At 36.9% G+C, this 23,682-nt stretch overlaps 3 protein-coding genes across 3 annotated transcripts; all 3 read left to right on the plus strand.

The window, feature by feature from the left end:
• Positions 1 to 7,739: 7,739 nt before the first annotated feature.
• Positions 7,740 to 15,361, plus strand: LOC112519828 (AP-3 complex subunit mu). The gene is made up of 8 exons (XM_025128127.1): positions 7,740 to 7,919; positions 7,995 to 8,094; positions 8,173 to 8,283; positions 10,086 to 10,175; positions 10,560 to 10,807; positions 13,304 to 13,513; positions 14,032 to 14,239; positions 14,849 to 15,361. Exons 1-8 carry the CDS (start codon positions 7,885 to 7,887, stop codon positions 15,092 to 15,094), a joined length of 1,248 nt encoding a protein of 415 aa, XP_024983895.1. The 5' UTR covers positions 7,740 to 7,884; the 3' UTR covers positions 15,095 to 15,361.
• A 3,716-nt stretch (positions 15,362 to 19,077) lies between these two features.
• LOC112506594 (TMV resistance protein N-like) lies at positions 19,078 to 19,620 on the plus strand. The gene has a single exon (XM_025110756.1). It carries the CDS (start codon positions 19,078 to 19,080, stop codon positions 19,618 to 19,620), a length of 543 nt encoding a protein of 180 aa, XP_024966524.1.
• A 155-nt stretch (positions 19,621 to 19,775) lies between these two features.
• On the plus strand, positions 19,776 to 23,315 carry LOC112506602 (TMV resistance protein N-like). Its single transcript, XM_025110769.1, has 5 exons — positions 19,776 to 19,828; positions 19,878 to 20,952; positions 21,138 to 21,428; positions 21,681 to 22,661; positions 22,755 to 23,315. Exons 1-5 carry the CDS (start codon positions 19,776 to 19,778, stop codon positions 23,313 to 23,315), a joined length of 2,961 nt encoding a protein of 986 aa, XP_024966537.1.
• The last annotated feature ends 367 nt before the right edge of the window (positions 23,316 to 23,682 follow it).

Genomic DNA, 23,682 nt, shown 5'->3' on the forward strand with positions numbered 1-23,682 from the left:
CAGTTTTAGTAACTGAATCATTTTTAATGAGAATTTAATTACGCATTTAATACATTAATTGCCCATTAAAATGATGATACGTTTACAGCCTATAAACAAATCAAATTTTCATTTTGAAAAGAGAGAGAACCACAGAATATACAGGGCACACGCTCCTCTTCCTTTGCAAACTTCTTTCCGGCGAATTTTTCAGGCAAGTTGGTCACCTCTGGCAGTACTCCTGCTCCGGCTGTTGTACCCTGGGAACAGACCCGAATCTGTTTAAGGGAATCGTGTCAAACACGAGCCTCAACCATTTCTCCTTCTTCTTCTGAAATTCAGAATTTGTTTGTTTTCCTTTTCTTTACAGAATCCGTTTCTGTTTTACTAAATACAGAATACGTTTCTGCTTCAATCAAACCGTTGCTGGTTTCTTCCACAGAATTCGTTTATGTTGTTATATAAAAATCTTAAACAGAATCGAATAATAACACTATTTTTTTCGTACAATCGTACAATCTTTCAGAATGGTGGATCTTGTTGTGAAACCAACTGCTACAACACCTGTGCCAAACATGATGGCTAATCACGCTGAGAAACCAGACCAGAAAAATTCTCTGGTTTCTCAGCGTGATTAGCCATCGTGTTTAGCACAGGTGTTGTAGCAGTTGGTTTCACAACAAGATCCACCATTCTGAAAGATTGTACGATTGTACGAAAAAAAATACTGTTATTATTCGATTCTGTTTAAGATTTTTATATAACAACATAAATGAATTCTGTGGAAGAAACCAACAACGGTTTGATTGAAGCAGAAACGAATTCTGTATTTAGTAAAACAGAAACGGATTTTGTAAAGAAAAGGAAAACAGAAACAAATTCTGAATTTCAGAAGAAGAAGAAGAAATGGTTGAGGATTGTGTTTGACACGATTCCCTTAAATAGATTCGGGTCTGTTCCCAGGGTACAACAGTCGGAGCAGGCGTACTGCCGGAGTTGACCAACTTGCCTGAAAAATTCGCCGGAAAGAAGTTTGCAAATGAAGAGGAGCGTGTGCCCTGTGTATTCTGTGGTTCTCTCTCTTTTCAAAATGAGAATTTGATTTGCTTATAGGCTGTAAACGTATCATCATTTTAATGGGCAATTAATGTATTAAATGCGCAATTAAATTCTCATTAAAAATGATTCAGTTACTAAAACTGAATTAAATTTGAAAAACAGACCAGATAACCAGATAAAATTTCAGCAAAAACCGGGTTGCGCGAGCTCGTGATTTCGGAGCTGCATTCGTGTCCGCAGGTCGCGCCCACACATGAGTTCGGCGGATTTAGCCTACGAAATCCACAATCCGCACCCCTCCTGCGTGCGCATAAGTGTTGGAGCATAACTTGCATAATAGCTTGAAAGCCTTTGTGAAGTCCATGGTTATAAACCATGAAAACTTCAATCACCCCACCTATGTGGGATACCTCCCACACACCCATTTGGTTTTGCTAAACTCATCCCAAGTACCCAACTTTGAGCCTCGATATCTCATTCACACATACTCAGTTTTTGGACACATTATATATATGGTTTCGAAGCTCTCATAACGAAGAACGTAAACCCACTAAGAGTCAATTAAAATTAAACCATATACATGTAGTTAAATGTGCCCAAAGTTAGTAAAAAAATCACATTTTCTACTTAAAATTTCCAACAATCAAGACAAGGCGAAAGGGGGTCGGTGCGCAAACTACGATTCCACACGACCTAGCACGCGACTTGGGGTGGTGAACCAATATTGCTTATACATGGCAAGGGCTTGAGAGACCCACATGACTTGGCCCACGACTTCGGTCACGGCCAAGATCGCGTACATCATTGTGTGGCACGGGTGACATGGCTCACGACTTAGATCGTGGCTTAGGTTGCAGGACTTGTCTGGACAGCTCAAATGCCCTGTGGGCTAGAGTTTGAGCCCTGACTTCAACCTCTCCTCATTGAAGATGATTTTTGAGTGTTAGGAACTGATTTTTAGAAGACTTTAAAACATTCAAGACTTAAGAGTCGGTGGCCATTAAAGATCTTTGATTGAAACTTTAAGCCACTTTAAAGAAAACTTGGGTTTTTGCTTTAAATACTAGATTTCTTCTAACTCTAGCAACGTGAGTTCCAGATACTTTGTAAAACTAGATACATGTCAAAAATGTCCACTCACTCTGTCGTTCTCAAATATTGAAGGTTTTGGCTTTGTTCATCCATGTGGTGCCTTAAAATTTTGCAGAAAATACATCTCTTGTGAAGTTGGACCATTGGTTGGTGTTAGAACATGAAATGAGGAGTTTTATCTGATATTCTAAACATTTAGGGCTTGTTAACCTATTTGGATGTTCATACATTTAACTATTAACATGATAAAGGTGAATGTTCTTGGATTTATCTGTCTATTTCAAGTTGTGAATCATGGGAATTGCGTACACTTGATGGTATGGAGTCTTCCATTTGGACGAATAATCGTTATAGAAATTCTAAGAGTAGGCACTAAGATGATTGAGTCTTGAAGTTACCCAAAAGGGTAGACACTTAGAAGCATAATTCTTGAGGTGCTACCAGAAGGGGTATGCACGAAGAATATGAGCGATGAGGTGCTATTTGCAAGAGTATGCACTAAGATCAATCCAATCTTGAGGTGAAACTCGATTAGAGGTCGGTAGGCACTAAGGCTTTGAGTCCTTGAAGTGCTACATGACAACATTGCATTAGTGGCATACTTTCGTGCTCTTGTTACTTTCAATGTATACTGGACTCCCCCTCGTCTTGAGAATGAACAGACACTTGAGGTATTCAGTAATGGTGTTGAGTGAAGAAAACCCCAAGACTAAATGTTATACGATCGGATTGACAAACCTTGTCAATGTTAACAACTATTTTTACTTATTTATTATATGTCATTAAAAATGTTTAAACTCACTAAACTTGTAAGTCTAATACTTTTCTTGTCGACATGTATCTAACCAGGGCATGAGCTGAGTTTCTTTCGTTTTCTTCCTTATCAGAGAAGGGCCCCTCTAAAAAAAGAGAGAGAAAGTCTTATGGAACCAGGAGCCAGCATAGGCTGAGTCTAATTCACCATCCCGGGATTGAGTTCCAGGTTGTAGTAGCAGGGTCACTAAGGAGAGTTGACCAGACACGCGTTAGAAAAGTGTAACGGAGATTATGTTCATGGACACCTCTGTGTATTGGAGATAACAACTTTTGACGGTTTAAGTAAAATCCAACTATAATCTATTTATTGTATTCGAACCAAGCTTTTTGTATGTTGTTTTCTTCGGTTTCTATGGTGTTACATGATGCTACAACATCATTCATTTTTTATGAGTTCATTTTATTCTTGCTTTTATACCTTTTTGTGTTCTCAAGCTACAGCTTTGAGATACTAATGATACCGAAGAAGTGAGTTGTTGAACCTACTTTGATGGTACAACAATTTCTAATCTCCAAATTTACCAAAGAGTCTTTGGTTTAACGGTATCGTACTCTCTGGTTTCTTAGAAGGTCAGAGGTTCAAATTTCACCAAATGTGAGGAGGGTGTGTGAGTTTATTTGTTGTATTTGTCGTATAAAAATATTATGTACTTAAAAAAAATAGAAGTCAAAATGGAAAGTCCAACTTTTTGAAGAAATCTTTAAAGAGTGAAATGAAACATATGATGCATGTAGAAGAGTACAATATTACAAGAAAAATAACAAGTGATTAAAGCCCTCTTATGGGCGTTTACTAAATGCTTACCCGGTAAGTACTTACCGGATAATTTTCCTCATTGGATGAACATGGCAAGGGTCAAAAATCTTACCCAGTAAGAACGATGATAAGGATTGAGAGTCTTTCCCGATAAGTGAGGGTGAAAAAATCTTGCCGTTTGCTCTATATCATCGCTCATTACCGTTGTTGGCATGTGCCACTGCCATTAATCTCACTCCTTTGTTTTTTGTTTTTTTGATTCTCCAACTTTTTTATATGTCTATATACGTTTCATTAAATTGTTATAAAAGAGGGAGAATCAAAAGAAAAATATATATATCAAAGATGGAAATCGATGGCCCGGTCAGCAACGACAATGGACGGTAGAGAGAACAGACAGCAATGGGGCGTCGAGCAGTGGCGAAGGGGAGTTGTGTCGTTGTGTGTGAAGGGTTTGAGAACGATAAAACTGATTTATATTTTTTTTATTTTAAAACATTGTTAGTCGGATACATCTAACTTTTTTTACGTTAAAAGAATGTAGGTAACCCAGCTGATTTATTTATTCAAAAAAATTGTTCACGGACTCAATCACTCAAAAAGATAAAGTTTAACGGTTTTTTAATTCAAAAAAATATTTCAAAGACTTAATCATTTAAAATAAAAAAAATTAACGGTTTTTTCATCTGAAAAAAAGTTTTTGTGAGAATGAGAGTTGAGGAGAACGTAAGAAGAGATTTGAACCCTTAATCACATTAATCTCAAATTCATATTATGAACCATGTTTGATATGATAATTGATCTGGTGCATTTCATCCTAACGTGCATCGTATGGTGGAGATCCCTTCTTACGCTTCTCACTTAACTCTCCTTGTCACCAGAACACAACCCTTTAGTAATATTTTTTTAGTTTACATTTAAGTATATAATTCAATATTGTAATTTTAAGAAAAATAATTAAAATAGCCATTTTTCACAGTGGATTTTACCTCCTAGAAATATGAAAATAGCATAGGTTTGCAATTGGCAGGTCCGTAATTTGTGGAGGTGTCAACGTATAAAAAAATGAGAAATTCATATTATTTTTACATTTTGACTCCTTCATAAATTATGAACCTGCCAATTACAGATCTATAACTATTTTTTTTAATTTTGAGAAAGAAATAACTAAAATGTAAAATGATGTAATGAAAATGACAATTTTAATTAATTTCGCTATATCATGACAACTGCTTTATGTCTTTATTTTTATTTCTTGTACTCTTATGTCGGGCTGTAAACGAACCGAACGAACACTAACAGAGGCTTGTTCATGTTCGTTCGTTTAACTTAACCGAACAAACGAACGAACACGAACGAAAATCTTTGTGTTCGTGTTCGTTCGTTTAGAAATCAGATGTGTTCGTGTTCGTTTATGTTTGTTCGTTAACATGTTAAACGAACGAGTTAAACGAACACAAATAAATATTATTTGAATTCAAAGTAAATAAATAAAAGATTATATATTAAATTTAATATATAAACGAACATAAACGAATAGTAAATGAACGAACGTTCACGAACATAAATGAACGAACGAGACTCTTGTTCATGTTCGTTCGTTTAACTAAACGAACAAAAAAATTTGTTCATGTTCATTCATTTATTAAATAAACGAACATAAACGAACTTCCCGCCAAACGATTCGCTGAACGTTCGGTTCGTTTACAGCCCTACTCATATGAAGTTTCGTTTTAAAAACTTCATAATTTTCATGGAAAACTGTGTCACCCATTTTATGTTATTGGGCTTTTCATTGAAATTAAGATCTACAAAGTGAAAATAAAAATAGACAACTTTATTTTTTGTGTTTATTGGTTTTATTTGTATATTCTTATTTGATTGTAATTCGTTTAAACACAATTATTTAACGAGATTGTAAAATGGTGTACCAAAGTTTTAATTTTACGAACCCAACCCACACGGTTTGGGTTGGGTTGGGTTATTCAAATGCTTTCAACCCGACTCGTGTGCAACTCTAAATATCGTAATAGATTGTTTTATATGGCTAAATAATAAAACACCATATCTAAAATGAGACCAATCTGTTTTCGTGAAACTCGTGAGACTATTTTTTTACAATTGAAGCTTCACAGCGAAACGATGTGAAGGTAAAAACATCTGAACTTACACAACAAAAACAATATGAAGGTTACCTTCGCAGCGTTTTGCTACGAAGTTTCAAGTGTAAAAAAGTGGACTCACGGCTCTCACGAAAATGGATTGGTCTCACGGGATTCCAAGTCTCTCTCTCTGTATATATGAAAATATATATTGACGTGATATGTTTATATTTGAGTTATTGTAATGTTTTCGGTGGTTAAATTTTTTTTAAGTTTTATATTTTGATTAAACCTTTTTTATAACTAAGTTCAATCCCACGAACTCAGTCCAATTTGAACAGTTATGTTGGTTAGGTTATGCATCAACTTTTTTTTGAATGAGTTAGGATTTGTTACACTAAAATAGTTGGTTTGAGCTGTTCAAATGCCTTTAAACCAACTATTTAACTGAGTTTTAAACAGTTTAGCGATTTAACAGTTCAAAAATATGTCGATATCGTTCAAAATATGAAATTTCCATTGAGTTTTTTTTTGGAGTTTTCCCCTGATTTTACCATACCAACATATTTTATAGGATAAGATTTATTTAATCGGTTTTAGAAATTCCAAATATTTATGTGTTTAAAAGATTTCCTTAATCGTTTAGAACATCTCCAACATATTCTTTATAATTTCTCTAAAATAGAGAACTAAAAGTCAAATTTTTTAAAAAGATTTAAGGGCCGTTTACCTAAATGCTTACCCGGTAAGTGCTTCCCTTAAGAGTCAACACTATAATTTATTTTATCGGGTAAGATTGTAATACCTCAAAACGTATCTTATGCAACAATTTACCTGGTAAGCGCTTACCTGAGTAAGAGTCGTCACCCTCACTTACCGGGTAAGACTCTCCATTCTTATCATCGCTCTTACCGGGTAAGATTATTGTCTCTTGCCATGTTCATCTGGTAAAGGAAATTGCCCAGTAAGTACTTACCGGGTAAGTGTTTAGTAAACGACCCCTTATATTTAACTACAATGGATAATTTTAAAGAGTTTTTTGTCATTTTTTCCCGATTATAATCTTTATTAATGTTAATTGTTATTAATTAACATTAATTATTAACTAATACTAATATTATTTATTTATTAATATTATTATTAATTTTTCTAAAAAATATTAATTATCATTATTATTAATCTTATCAATTATTTTTATATTAATATTATTCAGTATATTTAGTCATCGGAAACAAATATAATAATTTTTAAAATAACATGACTGACATGATTTGTATAAATAACATGGTTTGTAAAGTAAACAATCCTCAATATAAATATTATATACATATATATATATATATATATATATATAATAAATTTGAAAATCTATTATTTAATAGTTGATTTTGTATTAATTAATATATTATATTATTAATGATTTGTTTGAATGTATTATGAAATGTTAAAAGTTTACTAACTTCTTAAACTGTTCTTTTTTATCATTTTACATTTTGAAATAATTTACTGATAAATTCTTATCAAAGTTATTAGTTTATCAGCTATCAACTAATTTATTTGTAAACATAAGTAAATAACCTTAAAATAAAAAAAATGGTTTTAGACCTTATGAATTTATTTATAAAAGTTTTACCAAACCACAAGGGTGGTGGCTGATTGGTTTAAGCTTGACTCTAAAGGTCAAAAGTAACAGAAAGTCACAGGTTCAAATCTAAAGAGAAATAAAAATCCTTTATGGCCATGGAGGTTCAAATGCAGTGACTTCAGACTATCTACAAAGTAGGTGGTTGTCTTGTGATTAGTTGACTCGTATATCGGGTTGAATATCCAGATTAATAATTTTTTTTTTAATTACCAAAATAGAATAATTAATTTTCATTAAAAAATTAAAAGATGCAAAACTTACAGGTATTCTTATGCAGTAACAGATATACCCATGGATCAACTGAAAAAGGTTGATCCAGCCCTAGTAGTAATCAGAGTCGATTGGATTTGGGAACTGGGGGATTTCAACCTTTTCGTGCCCTAAAAACTTGCACTCACTGATTCAACTTCAATTCATTCATCAAACCAACAGATATGTTGCAGTGTATATTTCTCCTTTCCGATTCCGGGTATGTTGGTTAAAGGTTTTAAGTCTAGTCTTTGTATTTGTGTTTCGGTAATTGAAATTACAATCACATTTGCAGAGAGGTGATGCTGGAGAAGCAGCTGACTGGCCATCGTGTCGATCGATCAATCTGTGCTTGGTTTTGGGAGCAAACAATCTCTCAACCTGATTCCTTCAAGGTGAACTTTCTGTTCTCAATTGATTTATTGTTTCCGTTTGTATTCTATTTATGGAGATATATTTTGGTTTGAATTTAGGTTTTGCCGGTAATTGCTTCACCAACGCATTACCTTTTTCAAATTGTACGTGAGGGGATCACATTTTTAGCCTGCACTCAAGTTGAAATGCCACCTTTGATGGGAATTGAGGTTAGTAGCATTTAGATTTCTCCCCCTCTTTTCACTTGTTAGTTATTTCTATTGTAAATGGAAAATTTGGATCAAAGCTGTACTGGTGCATTAATTAACTAAATTACCCCTATATGCAGTAATATGTGGGAATTGGTTCCATCCCTTAACCTGCTTGCAACGTTGATAAGATTAAAACTGGTTGGTCTCCTCCAAGTTACTATTTTGGGGCATATGGTATTTATGTTTGTTCTATACTTCATGAGGTCTTGGTCGCTTGGATGGCGTCAACACTTCGATGAGTATCCAACATACATATTAATGTAGATTTTAAAAAGTCCGAACCATCCATTATCATTACACACAATTGTACTATGTTGAGGTTCTAGGCGTCCAAGGTAGTGTTTATGATGCACAGCATTTGGAAATGAAAGGAGATACAATGAAGAAAAGCTAAGTAATCATGATGCTGATGCTATGGTTGGTACAGAATGATTGGACACCTTAAAAGGAACATGCAAGCGGTGATTCCATGGTGCATATAGCATATCTCGTAATCAGGAACTTGAGAGTTTAGTCAAGTATCATAAGAATAAGTTACAAATTGAAGTGATCCCCTTGAAATTACCTTCAGCTGATCCTCCAAAATCTTGGTTATCTTCTATTTTTCTGCCTCGTTCCCAGCTGTTTCTTCTCTTTCTGTAGTGACTTTTGTACAAGCAACCAGAAGCCACTTAGCTCATTTCATACCTCATATCTCTTGTAGATTCTTCTCCTTCTCTTGTCCCACTTAATGCTTGTTTCTTCTCTGCTTTTTAATTCACAAGATTCAGTGGTTTAGAGTAATATCAAAATGCTCTTATTAATAATTTGTTATTTATCTATGTAGAACCAGTCTGAGAATGCTGTTGAGATTTGTTCAGTGAAATGGTTAGCTACTTGGGCATTCCTGCCTCTTGTTTCTCGGCTCATATTGAGCTCTTTACAATCCACCAGCAACCACTTACCATATTTGACTGAATAGTTCTCATATCTCCTGTAGAGTCTTCTCCAAAAAGAAGGTAGTTTTTACTACCTCTCTTGTCCCACTTTTTGCTTGCCATTAGCTTATATTAACACTTCCATTTAGTTGCCTGAGATTTTCCAGTCTAGGCCAATTCATTGCAGTATTCTTAAATCAGCATTTCATTCCATATCCTCAGAACCAACTCGAGTAAGGTGTTGAGATTTTCATCAATTGAAAGATTAGCTATTTCATATTGGAGGTTGTGATGCTTGCATGTTCTCAGCATCAAACGAGCTTGGTGACAGCTTCTTCCCTTGAGTTAATTTTAAGTCATGACTTGTTATTTTCAGGGATGCACTGCCGGCATTACGACAGTTAGAGTAAGACTCACATTAATGAAGTATACGAATGTAGTTGGCCTTAGGTGGGTGTTGAGGATTGCTATACATGTTCACGAGGCCTGGATCTTGTCTAATTTCTAACAGGCTTCCATTTTTGACCTAGAACAAATAGTTTGGGTGAAAGGTTGCAGGAAAAAGGATTACTTACTGATGTTGAAGAAAACAAGGGCTCACACATTTGTCTTATACTGTTTAGATACATTCACTTGATACTAGTTCCATAAACATTTTCTTTATTGTGAGAGGTGAAAATAGTGATTTTGGGGGAAGAGAAAGGAGTAAGAAAATCAGGACAATGGACAATAGGATTTTGACTGCTGTACCTTGTATTTGTGTTCATCATTGAAGCTATCTTATTGATCTATATCACATATTCGTCTAGGAAGAATACATGTGTTTGACTAGTCAACTTCTAGTTTCTTTGCAGAGTAGCTGATGTTCTCTCTGACTATCTTGGAGGGTTAAATGAAGATGTAATAAAGGATAATTTTGTCATCGTATATGAGGTATGCTGGATTTAAGTTGTGCATTGTGACTTCATCAGAAACTGCTGCTTAGTTTTCTTATATTAAAGATTTATTTGTTAACAACTCACTTATTTGTAGTTATTTGGATGATCATGAGACCTTAAGCTTTTCAATGTTTTTAAGTCACAAAGTTGAATCTCTTGCATTGTAGCGAACTTTTGTTTACTCCCCTTGTGTTCTTCAGTATGTTAAGTATCAATTATGTGTATATGGAGTTTGTTTGATAGTTGTGTTTCCTCTCTACTGAAAAGTGGGGAATATGAAATATCCAATTGTATTGAAACAAATCATTCCCCTGTTTCTTCATTTGTTGAAGTAATATTGGCCATGGTAATTCTTTTTTCTTGTTATTGTCACTTGCAGCTAATGGACGAAATGATAGACAATGGATTCCCCCTAACTACAGAACCTAACATACTGAGGGATATGATAGCTCCTCCAAACATTGTTAGCAAAATGTTGAGTGTTGTCACCGGTAACAGTTCTAACGTGAGCAACACCCTTCCAGGTGCGACATCATCATGTGTACCATGGAGGACGACACACTTGAAGCATGCAAACAATGATGTGTATGTCAATCTTGTTGAAGAGATGGATACAATTATAAACAGGCATGCACCATGATTTCCTTCAACTTAAGTTAACTTTCTCACTTCCTCTCTTGCGATGAATTCCACTGCCTGGCTTACTTATTTTTCGATCTGGATGATGTCTTTTTGTTTCTTGTTCTGGTTTTTTCCAACTTTCAATGAAACAAAGACATAAAAATATCATCTTAGATTATGGAAGAGGAATGGTGGCTGTTCCTGCAGCTGTCAAAATGATAGAAATCAACCTATAATTCTGCACATCACAAAATAGTTCTTAAGCAACTGGAAACATGTAGAGAAAACAATGCCAACATGTTCTTTTGCCACAAAAGATGACCTTGGGAAGGGGAATGCTTAAATCGAAAGATGGGGTGGTTTTTTACTTCTGTTTTCTTGGCAATGGTAATTTCTGAGGAAGATTGTACTGTTACAATGTGTTGGAATGTTTGACTTGCATATTTAAAAATGCTTGTTATATTTTTCATGAGACTTTGATATGATTTGAGCATTAGATATGTAGCCTAGCTCCAAGTTACCAATAATCCGACTTTGGACTCTCTTCACCCAACATTTCCTTCTCTTATCCGAGTTCTATCATTGCATGTTCTCAGTTATGAATATCTATCCATAATCATGACTAATAATCAAGAAGTGAAGGGGGTAATTGGGATTTTTCCTAAGTAGTTCTTTTTTCTGCTCAAGATCCCTCATTGAACTCAATGCTCTTATTGGGTTTTGTGGAAACAAACAAAGGAAGGCCATCATATGCATAACAATCCATTGAATCCCACTCATGATTTGAGAGGCAATATTTGCATGACATGATGGAATGCCATGGAACCGACTGGATTGTTCATTGCCTTGAACTGCTCTACCACTAAAAAGCTTTATGAACACCCCGAACTATTGTGTTTTAGGAAATTTTCTGGAGTGTCTTGTAAGCCCATTCATGGAGCTAACATGGGAATCCACACAGAGTATCTGACCTGCTTGAAGAAGTTATACAACAAGAGCTACTAGAGTTCTTGCATAGTCTCAACTTTTGAGTTTATTGGAACGTCAAGACAAGCCTGCCGTACTTACCTTCACTCGGTTCTCGTCTAGTACTACTCAGTCATCTAGCTATCTCCTCTCCAAAATCTACATATCAACGCCTTTCTGAGCTGCTCTGAGATGTAATAGCTTAGCTCCATATTAGACAGGGCAACCATAGTTGCCTGTGGTTGGAGAGATTGGAGAGGTATAGGTGCTTGGAGGAGGCAATGTAAACATTTCTGGTTTAGGTTCTCCCTGGATTTTCTACTGGTGCAATTATTGCAATAAGTGGTGTTACAAAAGGCCGAAGGGTCCGTATCGGCTTGGTTAGCGTTTTTATCCTTGGGTTCTTCATCCAACCACATATTGCTACCTTAACACAAGTATGCAAATTATTTGCCTATTTTTTTGCATGTACACCATCCTGCTATGGGAGGGATGGTGATAATATGGTGATACCTGTTTGTACAAGCTTCAAAGACCTCGCTACCCAGTCATAGATAAAGCATTTGTGCTCCTCTTGATAACTAAAATTCTTTAGAACCTTTTCAGTGGCAACCGAATGGGATGAAACAATGAAGTGTAGAAATTTACAAAATTGGTGCATAGATTCATTTCGGCTTCATGAGTAGGCCTTATGAATTGCTAGTTGAAATCAAATGTTTTCATGCATACCCTTGCATTGCAGCATGGTCTAAGTGAAAGGATACAAATCTTTCAGGTTTTGTTAAAATACTATTCCAAGGTGGATTCAATATAGACTTTTCTTACAAGATTAACACCTTTTGTTTATGAAAACAAGGGAAATTCCCTTGTATTCCCGAATCTCAAAAACTTGGAAATCGTAACTTTTTAAGGAAGAAGATGGAATTGGTGAAGATGAATCTTATTTTGTATTTTCCATTTTCAATTTTGTTTCCACGAACTTAAAACTTCTACATGCCCTTTTCACCTATTTGACCAATATTTGGAAGTGGGTGATGATTTTGTTTTAATGAGCTTTTGCTATTACTGATCAACAATCATAAGACGACTTTTCCGAAAAAAATGACAAGACAACTTGAGCTAAAAATGCCTCTATTAAAACAAGCACATAATACAACGGGTTCATTCTGTAAATTAGAAGTACACTCAAGAACCAAACAGAAAAGCCAAGTACAAGGGGTAAAATGTGTTGTGAAAACTAAAACATGGTTTGACAAGCCTAATTGTATTGTGTGAACAATCTGTTGTTATCTTATCAGTGACCTTCACACTCATGTTTCTCCTGTATAACACTCTGCTGGGATCTCTTAAACTTGTATGCCCGATTTCTACAAATTGTTTTCTGGTATCCAAATGCATATTAGTAATTTGATCCGACTTTATTGGCTGATTTGAATAATATTGTTCTGGAAGCTTTATAGAGATACAGCTGCACGTGATTTGATAGATGCAATATTGTGCTCCAGCTAACTCCTATCTTGACTTTCTGCTGTTCAGCGGTGGGGTCTTAGTGAAGTGTGAGATCTTTGGTGTGGTTGAAGTGAACTCTCATCTTTCAGGCATTCCGGATTTGACCCTTTCCTTTGCAAACCCTTCCATTCTGAATGATGTGCAGTTTCATCCTTGTGTTAGATTTCGACCCTGGGAATCAGAACAGATACTCTCCTTTGTGCCTCCAGATGGACAGTTTAAGCTCATGACTTACAGGTAGATGGTGATATCCATATGGGATGGAAAATCAGTTGTCATCAGAAATGAAATCCTCCTTCCGTCTCAAAATAAGTGCTAATTTTCTATTTTAGTGTGTCCTAACTTAAGTGTCCACTTTCAAAAATAAGTGTATTTTCTAATTCTACCCTTAAATATCGGATGGTCTTTGCAGAAACAGTTGCTCTACTCTTTTGGAGTAGAGAGGTCTCGTGTGTGCACATCTCACACCCCCCCCCCCCCCAAAAAAAGACCCTATTTTCAAGTGAAATTTACTCAGTTGGGTTGGTCTGGTTTTAGCCTTAATTATCGTATGGAGAGATGGAGAAATTCATCACTCCCTCTGTTAGTAAGGGTGAATTAAAAAGTGTAGTAATTTCACATATCTAATCTTTTTCATTGTGGAAATTTATTTGGGATGGAAGGAGTAGTAAAAGAATAAAAATTCGTCAACGATAGGTGTGGGGTCCATGACACTAGCAACGATTTAAATTTGACTGATCTTTGCTCCATTGCAGGGTCAAGAAGTTAAGGAATACTCCTATATATGTAAAGCCTCAATTGAGTTCAGAGTCTGGCACATGTCGTCTTAGTGTGATGGCTGGAATCCGGTATGATCCTGGAAAACCCATCGACTCGATAGTGGTGCAATTTCAACTCCCTCCTTGTGTATCATCAGCCAATCTCACTGCAAACCATGGAACTGTTAATATACTTGCTGATAAGGTACCACTCTCATGCTGTCCTTAATCTATATCCATCTATGATCAATGTTCTAGTCATGGATATTGCATTGTTAAATGATTCTTGAAATGAGATTTTTGTTTCTAGTTATTACTCTTTGTTGATCAACACTGAAAGATAACTATGCCGCCTAACTATTTCGGTAGAGGTCAGATCTGCGTACCACCTGTAGGTGGAGATATAGCGGATCCGTTTGGTTTGATTTGCTTTATTATTAAATTGAATATTTTAGATAGACGTTTTGAGCCTTTTAACTCCAAATACTTTTGGGAATGTTTACTTGACAATTTCAACGTAAAGATCACATTTTTACGACGACCAAAATAGTCTTTTGTCAATCATAAAGATAAGAGTGTAAATTATTTCAGACTTGAAATTCATGACGGTCTTCACAGAAACAACCGCTTCACTCTTCTGGGTAGAGGTGTATGCATACATTCAACTCTCCCAAGGCCCCACCTCCGGGTGGGATATACCGGACTCGTTTGGTTTGGTTTGGTTTAATGAACATCCATAACTGATAGGACACATGGAAACTATGTGTTACTGGGGTTGACGAATGCTATAAAACGTGTTACTTTGATATGGCAGACATGTAGCTGGTCAATTGGACGGATTCCGAGAAATAAAGCCCCACAAATGTCTGGAACATTGGTGCTCGAAGAAGGGTTAAAACAACTGGACGTAAAGCCTACGTTTCAGGTAGGGTTCAAAATCATGGGCACAGCTCTATCTGGCTTGAAAATAGGTAAGCTTGATCTCAAGAATCTACCTTCACCTGCTCACAAGGGTTTTCGAGCTCAGACCGATGCAGGTCATTATGAAGTTAGATCATAGTCTTCAAAAAATGGTATGCTTTCAAGACCTTCTCTAGATTCAGATATGGAGTACCCCATCTCCTAATCTTTCCAGACAGAGGTAAGGTCTACGTACATTTTACCCCTACCTCTGGGTATACTGGTTTGGTTTATGTTAGAACCAACACATGGTTTGAATTTTGTAGTTTTGGTTTCGTTTGAGTGGTTTGATATTATAAAAACGGGTGAACGACTGTGTACAAAGGGAGCTCATTATATTCTTTAACCTTTCTTCGTGATGAGTTGCAATGGCTTTGTCGATATGTATCCATTTTTCTTTGCCGTTGGCAGATATGCACAAGTTTTTTGGGATAACTTACCCGTTAAGAGGCATGACAAAGACTGAGAATCTTGCTTAATTAATGCTACCGGGGTCTGGGTAAGAGATGCTTACCAACAATCTTACTATGCCATTTTAATGGCTGAAAATGTTAGGCAGTGGCTCTTACCTGGTAAGTGCTTACCAGGTTAGGGGTTGTTTGGCAGTTGCTGAATGGTTTGGTGCAGAATGATCGTCCACAATATTTTCCTTTTTGTTATTTGGTGATATGTGATGCCGTAAGTGACAACAATAGGGGCAGACCGGATTTTCGCAAGTAGAATTTTTGTTGGGTTTGAAAGTTTCACATACTAAACATCAAGAGGTGTTGTGGGATAATAGAAAATACAACGTGCATCAACCAAAAACCCAAAAATGTCCTTCAAAATCAAACAAAAAACCGAATAAATCTCTTGAAATTAACCAAAAGACTTGAAAATTCCTCGAAATGATGGATTTTGGCTAAAAACACGTCGGACGACTTTACATACCTTTGATCCATCTTAAAAAAGAACAACCGTTCGGCGAAAATCATGGATCTGCAGTTGCCTGCTGAACATTGAGCAAATTAAGCTATGAGTCGAGTCACTTGTGGTGCATAAAGTTTCGTCTTCTTCAAACGATCGTTACTTTTGAAAATTAGCATGTAAAGGTCTTCTTCTTCCGACTTGAGAGAACAATCGTCATTTTTTAAAAAGAACTCGAGAATACAAGATTTTGTCTTTCCCCTTACTTTCTTTCTTTCTTTCTCGCTCTCTTTCCTTCGTAAAAGATCTCGAGAACACAAGCTTTGGCATGAAATATCATATTTTAAATAAGAAACGGTTTATGATAAATGGGTAGGCTAAAGGCTCCATACTGTACTAATTTTCTCCACATTCATCAACGTTAATGATTAAACCTCTCATTTTTACATTTTTAATGTATGATTTAATCTGATTTTAAAATAAAAAGAGTGCATTTAGCAAACCTTTTAGAAACAATTCTAATTTCTCAATATTTTTGCACATGCCATGAATGCATGGACGGACCTAAGAGTAGAGAATACGGTGGTACGTGCCACCATATTATTCCTCCGTCGAAGGGTAAAAAAATTTAGGTTCGTGAAAGGTGCAACCGTATTAATTTGTTGTGTGCTACCGTATGTATTTTGAAACTACAATGGGAACAAGTTTTATTTGGTAGAGTTGGTTTGCAAGGCTTTTATTCCACCCCAGACCCAAGTTTGAATCTTGTTAATGTCATTTTCTTAGTTAAATGGTGTCACCGTTTGGAAAAAAAAAACTTTATACATTTGTTTCTTATAGTCAAACGGTGCCACCGTTTGAAAAAAAATTATGGATCCGTCCTTACATGAGCGGTGTAATTCATTTATAAACAAGTTGATTCTGAAATATATAATTTTGTTGTACGACTTAATTCATACATAACTTAAATACCTAATAGAAAAAAAAACCCCATAAATCCTGTATAAATTTAGTTGTATGAATTAAGTTGTGTATATAGATCTAGATAAACTGTTATTTGTTTATATGGAATAAACGGTCTGAGTGACAAAATGACCATTTTACCCCTGTTAAAATGTTTTCAAACACTTAGTCTATTGGGTGCTAGCCAAGATCTCCTTGAAAACCAACAAAACTCAGCCTAGCTACAGAAACAATAAGGGACCGTTTATTAAACACTTACTTGGTAAATGCTTACCGAATAAATTTCTTTATCGGATGAACATGACAAGGGCCAAAAATCTTACCGGGTAAGAGCGATGAGAATGATAGAGAGTCTTACCCGGTAAGTGAAGATTACAACTCTTACTCAGGTAAGCACTTACCCGGTAAATTGTTGCATTCAATACGTTTTTTGATGTACCAAAATCTTGCTCATCAAAATAAATTATAGTGTTTGACTCCTATAAGTAAGCACTTACCGAGTAAGCATTTGGGTAAACAGCCCCTAGGTTTCATGACTGGTAAGGGGATCTAGGACTCGCAATGGGTCAACTTATGTACCGATGCACCAAGCTAGTCGCCAATTTCCGTGACTTGCACATGTGTCGTGGCTTTGACTGTTTGACGAGACGGTCCATGTAGCAACAAGATGTAGTGAGCATGCCTGTGTTTGATCAAGATTTATGATTTTACAAGCACCATAGCAAAGAAAAACTACTTGAAGGGTTTGTATATGTGGTTCATGAGGTGTACCAACAACATGAGCACAGTTGGTTGCCATATATCTAGGAGACACACTAAGGGGCCGTTTATCAAACACTTACCCGATAAGTGCTTACCGGTAAATTTAACACTATTATTTACGTACTGGGTAAAATTTTAGTCCACCAAAATGACATCGTATGCAACAATTTACTCGGTAAGCGCTTACCGTGGTAAGAGTCGTCGGCCTCACTTACCGGGTAAGATTCATGGTTCTTGTCTCGTTCTTACCGGGTAAGATTTTTGGTCCTTACCATATTCATCCGGTGAGGTAACATGACTTGGTAAGCACTTACCCGCGTAAGTATTTGGTAAACGGCCCCTAACAATTTTCTTCAAGAGAGAATCAAAGGAGTTCCACATGTCCTCACAATTTTGTATGTGTTTGTATATGGGGACAAGTTCATTTAAAAACCTTAAATATTTTAGAAACCCAGATTCCACCTATTTTGTCTGATCATAAATATATTTCATGACATTCATCATGAATATTTATCGCATTATTCATTACGAATATTACATAAAATTGATGGTTCCTAGGTTCCTAAACAAACGACCCTCTCTCTCTCTCTCTCTCTCTCTNTCTATATATATATATATATATATATATATATATAGATGTAGTATATAAATTTATATACGGCAAAACTTACATACCCTTGTCACTTTGATGAAGTTTGAACCTTTAACTTCCAGAGAGAGTTAAGATCCATAGGTAATCCGGCTATCAGTACCCTGGCATGGATGGACCCAACTACATGGTATATGTGGCACGTACCACCGTATTATTTCTCCGCTGAACGGTGCAACCGTATTAATTTGTTGTGTGTCACTCTATGTATTTTGAAACTACAATGAGAACAAGTTTTATTTGGTAGAGTTGGTTTGCAAGGCTTTTATTCCACCCTAGACCCAAGTTCGAATCCTGTTAGTGTCATTTTCTTAGTCAAATGGTGCCATCATTTGAAAAAATTTCCCTATATTTTTTTCTATGGTCAAATGGTGTCACCGTTTGAAAAAATTTCTGGATCCGTCCCTGACCGTTGGCCAACAACCAGTATATTTAAGAATTTCTGAAGTGTTGGATCACATCCAAACATTCCAGTCCAACTGAAACCGGATAGAAGAGGACTGCATGACTCCATAGAATAACAAAGGACGGCAGCCAATTCTAATATAAAAACAAGCCTTCTTGTGGACATATAACATCTGAGTTTTTTTTTTTAATTAACCTGGATATCCAACCCGCTATGCGAGCCGACTAATCCCAAGACGACCACCTGCTTTGCAGATAGCCCGGAGTCACAGGCATTTGAACATCCGTGGCCACAAAGGGATTTTTATTCCTCCTTGGATTTGAACTTGGGACCTCCTGATACTTTTTCCAGCTTCTGCAACTATTTTCTCTCTTCAATTCTTAAAAGACCTTCATCAATGGCGTCTTTCGAGTCTTCTCCAACTTCATCGTCTTCTGATCCAACCGAAAAATGGACATACGACGTCTTCCTAAGCTTCAGAGGCAAAGACACTCGACATAACTTTGTAAATCGTCTCTATGCAGCTCTAGTTCGCAGAGGAATATATGCGTTCAAAGATGACGAGATGATCCGTAGAGGGAAGCTCATCTCTACGGAACTCCTCAAAGCCATCGAACAATCCATGTTTGCAGTCGTTATTTTCTCGGAAAATTACGCAAACTCTTCATGGTGTTTGGATGAACTTGCCAAAATCATCGAATGCCAAGATCGGATGGGCCAGAAGGTGTTACCGGTCTTCTACCATGTAAATCCATCCGATGTGCGTGGACAGAAACGAGACTTTGCTACGGCCTTTCAGCAACACGAAGAGGAGTTTACGGGGAATATGGATAAGGTGAGCAAGTGGAGGGACGCTTTAGCTGCAGCGGCCAATTTATCTGGCTGGCACATCTTGAAAACAGTCGACCGGTTAGTTTTCCTTGATCTGTTTTTCGGTTAAGGTTCTAATAAAACCTACTTTAGTCATTACAGTCAAAATTCACTTTCGAAAAATTGACAAAGTACGACCAAGAAACACGGTTCATCCACAATTTGTCACCTCAACAAATTAATGGTTCGAAAAAAGCTCTACTATTTGGGGTAGAGGTCAGGTCTATGTATATCTCATCCCCAGACCCTACTTCCGACTTCCGAGTAATATACCGAGTGTGTGTGGTTTGGTTTTCTAAATTGCTAACAATGCGCTTTAAACTATAGGGATGAATCTGCATTCATCGACAAGATTGTTCAAGAGATCTTTAGCGGTATACGACCTCGTGGTATGGAGAACAACCTAATCGGTATCAAATCTCGTCTGGATGCATTGAATTCGTTATTGGCTACCGAAGCAACAGAAGAGGTGTTGATTATAGGAATATGTGGAATGGGAGGAATCGGTAAGACAACTATCGCCCGAGCTTTGTTTGGAAGGATTGCTTACAAATTCGAGGGTAGTAGCTTTGCTAATGATGTTAGAGAAAACAGTTCTAGTAAAAAAGATATATGTGCCTTACAGGGAAAAATTCTAAGAGATGTTCTAGTGACGCAGCACGTGACCACGATTCAAGATCCTGAGCACGGAGCCGACATGATACGAAAAAGATTTCGAAATAAAAAGGTTCTTTTGGTTCTTGATGATGTTGATAACTTAACGCAACTAGAGTTCCTAGCTGCACGACGTAAGTGGTTTGGTCTGGGAAGTAGAATCGTTATAACCACAAGAAACGAGCATTTGTTATCAGATGCAAATGCAAAATACAAACCTCCTATTTTACTTGAAGACCAAGCTCTTGGGCTCTTCAGTAGGCATGCTTTCCGGAAAAATATCCCACCGAGTGGGTACGAGGAGTTATCATATCGTGCAATACGCTACACTGGCTGTCTTCCTCTAGCCCTGAAAGTTTTAGGTTCTTTCTTCTACAAAAGACAAGCAGATGTATGGGAAAGTGCTTTAAATAGACTGGCGAAAAAACAAAATGCCGAGATTTTTGAGACACTGAAGTTGAGTTTTGACGGGCTTGATGATTCCGAGAAGGAAATATTTCTAGACATTGCATGTTTCTTCAAGGGGAAAGATGAAGAACATGTAACGAGAGTTCTTGATAGCTTCGGTTTTGACCCAGTGATAGGGATCACGATTCTTATTGAGAAATCTCTTGTAACCATTTCGAATAAAAGGCTCAATATGCATGATCTCATACAAGATATGGGGAGGCAGATAGTTTGTTCGAGTTTCCCAAATAGTAGGCTATGGCAACTCGAACAAATCCATGATTTTGTTAGCAGAAACAAGGTAATAATGTCTCTTTATAAGATTTTGTTTCTAGAATGAGCACAGTTTAATCACAGCCTCACTACTCCTCGGGATGGAGGAAAGTTGTGTACATCTTACCCTCCCTAGACCCCACTCAGTGTGGGATTTACTGAGTTTGTTCGGTTTGGTTTATAGTTTGATCACGGTTTAGTTCTTTGTTGCAGAAACTAAAAGCAATCGAAGCCATAGTTGTGCCGTACAAGCAACACAATGTTGAGAAGTACGATGAGGAGCTAGGTTTTAGAGCTAATGTTTTCGAAAGCATGAAGAATCTTCGGCTACTTGATATTGACCAGAAATTCACTTCTCGTGAACCTACCATTCTCCCTTACGACTTACAATGGCTTCAATGGAACGAATACCCATTTTCTTCTTTGCCTCTAGCACACATGCGTAAGCTTGTCGGGATTGAAATGCTCTATGGCAGAATCAAACATCTATGGAAGGGGCAAAAGGTACTTAGTAGATGAAATCGATTGCTTTATACTATTATATAGATAAACAACACCCTTTTATTTGTACTCGTATTGAGTAACCTTTTCACCTGGCTACGTTTTTTGCTTTTACAACCTCTCTACCCCTTGGAGTAGAAGCAACGTCTACGTACCTTCTACCCCCCAGACCCTCCTCTGTGTGGAATATACTGGGTTCGTTTGGTTTGGAACCTCGGTTATAAATCCATTCATTTCTAGTTGTTTTCTTGTCAGATTTTTCCGAACTTGAAGTTTATTCACCTTCAGAGGTTGGGATGGCTAACAAAGTTTCCAGATGTCTCCGGAGCCCCAAATGTTGAGAGGTTGGTTTTATTATATTGTGAGAGTCTGGTTGAGGTTCACGAGTCTCTTGGATCTCACAGAAGGCTTGTTTACTTGGACATGAGTGGTTGTGAGAGGCTAGTGTGTCTCCCATCCATAATCGAGATGGAATCCCTGGAGACTCTGAGACTCTCCGACTGCTATCGTCTTGAAAGATTCCCAGAAGTCGGGGCATGCATGGTAAAACTATCAAATTTATATCTTGATAGTTGTTTTCGAGTAGAGGAATTGCCATCATCAATCAGATATCTCTCTAGTCTAAGCTTTTTGCATCTCCAAAACTGTAAGAGTCTTATGAACATTCCAGACTCTATTTGTGAGTTACAGCAGCTTAAGAGCCTTCAACTTCACAACTGCGAGAAACTGCAGAAATTGCCAGAGGAGCTTGGAAGCATGAAGAATTTAGAAGATCTTGGGCTAGGAATTACAGGTTACGTTGGGGCCTTAGAACGACCGGAGTCCATTAACTTTCATACTTTTAAAGATTTATGTTCCTTGAGAAAGTTAGATCTCAGTCGGAGGCAAATCAGAAACGAAGACTTTCCCCAAGATCTTCATGGATTTTCCTCCTTGGAAGAATTACATCTAAGCGGCAATTCCAAATTAATCGAGTTGCCTGCAAGCATCTCCCATCTTTTTCGTCTTAAACACCTAGAGTTGAACGAGTGCTGCCAACTTCAAAAGTTGCATGTGCTCCCATCAGGAATACAAGTACTCAAGGCAAGTGATTGCAGCTCACTAGAAAAGATTGAAGATCTATCGGAAGAGTATGAATGGTTATACAAGATATGGCTTGTTGGTTGTGTGAAACTTCTAGAGGATCAAGAAAATGAAAGATACCTTGACAAGATGTTGCAAGAATCTTTCCTTAAGGTTGTTGATCCCTACCCTCATATCTCATTCTATATTCACTGAAGTAGGTGCTTAAGTAGCGATTTTGACAATGATGTTTTCTGTTGAGCACAGAGATGTGCTGCTGTAGATCATCGGTTAAGTATTGCTATTCCTGGAAACAAGATCCCGAGTTGGTTCGAAGAAGAACAACATGGGCACCAAATCACATTGAAGTTACCTCACGAATGCCATATCCAAATCATGGGGTTTGCAGTTTGTGGTCTGTTTCAAGGGGTGCAAATGGGACGTTGTTCTCCGGAGATCATCTTCACAATAGTGAACGATGAGAAGTCCATTCCTAAGTCAGAGGTTGATTGTATCGTTGCATCTGCAGCAGCTGAGAATGGGAATGTGTGGATTAGCTATATGCCGTTCAGTTTCTTTCAGCAGATGTATCATGATTCTGAAAGAGAAGATTGGTCTCATATCGAAGGTAATCTTGTCACGAGTATAAGGTTACAAGGTGGTGAAGAAGCTGTAAGATGCGGAGCACATATAGTGTATAAACAAGATGTGGAATTGATTGGGGAACCTAAAATTTGTATCCCTGATTATAGAAACTTGGAGTATAGTCATGGCTCAGGCAATACTCGTGTGTGCTTAGAAATGTATATGAGCCCATGGTGCCTTTAAAATCAGGAAGGTGAATCAGAACCAGACCCTTGTTTTCGTGAGCCATGTATGACTTCTAATCCCTTGTCAATTCCACTTCCACAACATCATGGTCACTGTATCACTATAACTTTAATTTGTCTCGTTTAAATCCTACGCAACATTCTAAGTCATCTAAGGTAAATTCTTGATGTATTTTTGCTTTGTTTAGTTATAATTATGGATTTTCTCTCATATGTACTATTCGTATGCATGTTTGGAACCTTTGATATGTGGTTCATGAAATTAACTTTCTCATAAGATGTAGCCACACCCGATATCTCTTGACTAATCCCGATTACTCTCTTTTTCGATGTACCTTCCTCCCCCCATTCTCCCTATAGAGGAC

The sequence above is a fragment of the Cynara cardunculus genome, assembly GCF_001531365.2.
Source record: "Cynara cardunculus var. scolymus isolate 2C chromosome LG 1, CcrdV1, whole genome shotgun sequence".
Taxonomy (NCBI): domain Eukaryota; kingdom Viridiplantae; phylum Streptophyta; class Magnoliopsida; order Asterales; family Asteraceae; genus Cynara; species Cynara cardunculus.

Excerpts from the sequence above, each read along its gene's own strand:
- LOC112506602 (XM_025110769.1), top strand. The coding sequence starts at position 19,776 with ATGTATATCTCATCCCCAGACCCTACTTCCGACTTCCGAGTAATATAC. Across the intron at positions 20,953-21,137 it reads ATTTTGTTAGCAGAAACAAG|AAACTAAAAGCAATCGAAGC; the intron begins GTAATAATGTCT and ends TCTTTGTTGCAG. Across the intron at positions 22,662-22,754 it reads TGCAAGAATCTTTCCTTAAG|AGATGTGCTGCTGTAGATCA; the intron begins GTTGTTGATCCC and ends TGTTGAGCACAG.
- LOC112506594 (XM_025110756.1), top strand. The coding sequence starts at position 19,078 with ATGGCGTCTTTCGAGTCTTCTCCAACTTCATCGTCTTCTGATCCAACC.
- LOC112519828 (XM_025128127.1), top strand. The coding sequence starts at position 7,885 with ATGTTGCAGTGTATATTTCTCCTTTCCGATTCCGG. Across the intron at positions 8,095-8,172 it reads CTCAACCTGATTCCTTCAAG|GTTTTGCCGGTAATTGCTTC; the intron begins GTGAACTTTCTG and ends GTTTGAATTTAG. Across the intron at positions 13,514-14,031 it reads TTTAAGCTCATGACTTACAG|GGTCAAGAAGTTAAGGAATA; the intron begins GTAGATGGTGAT and ends GCTCCATTGCAG.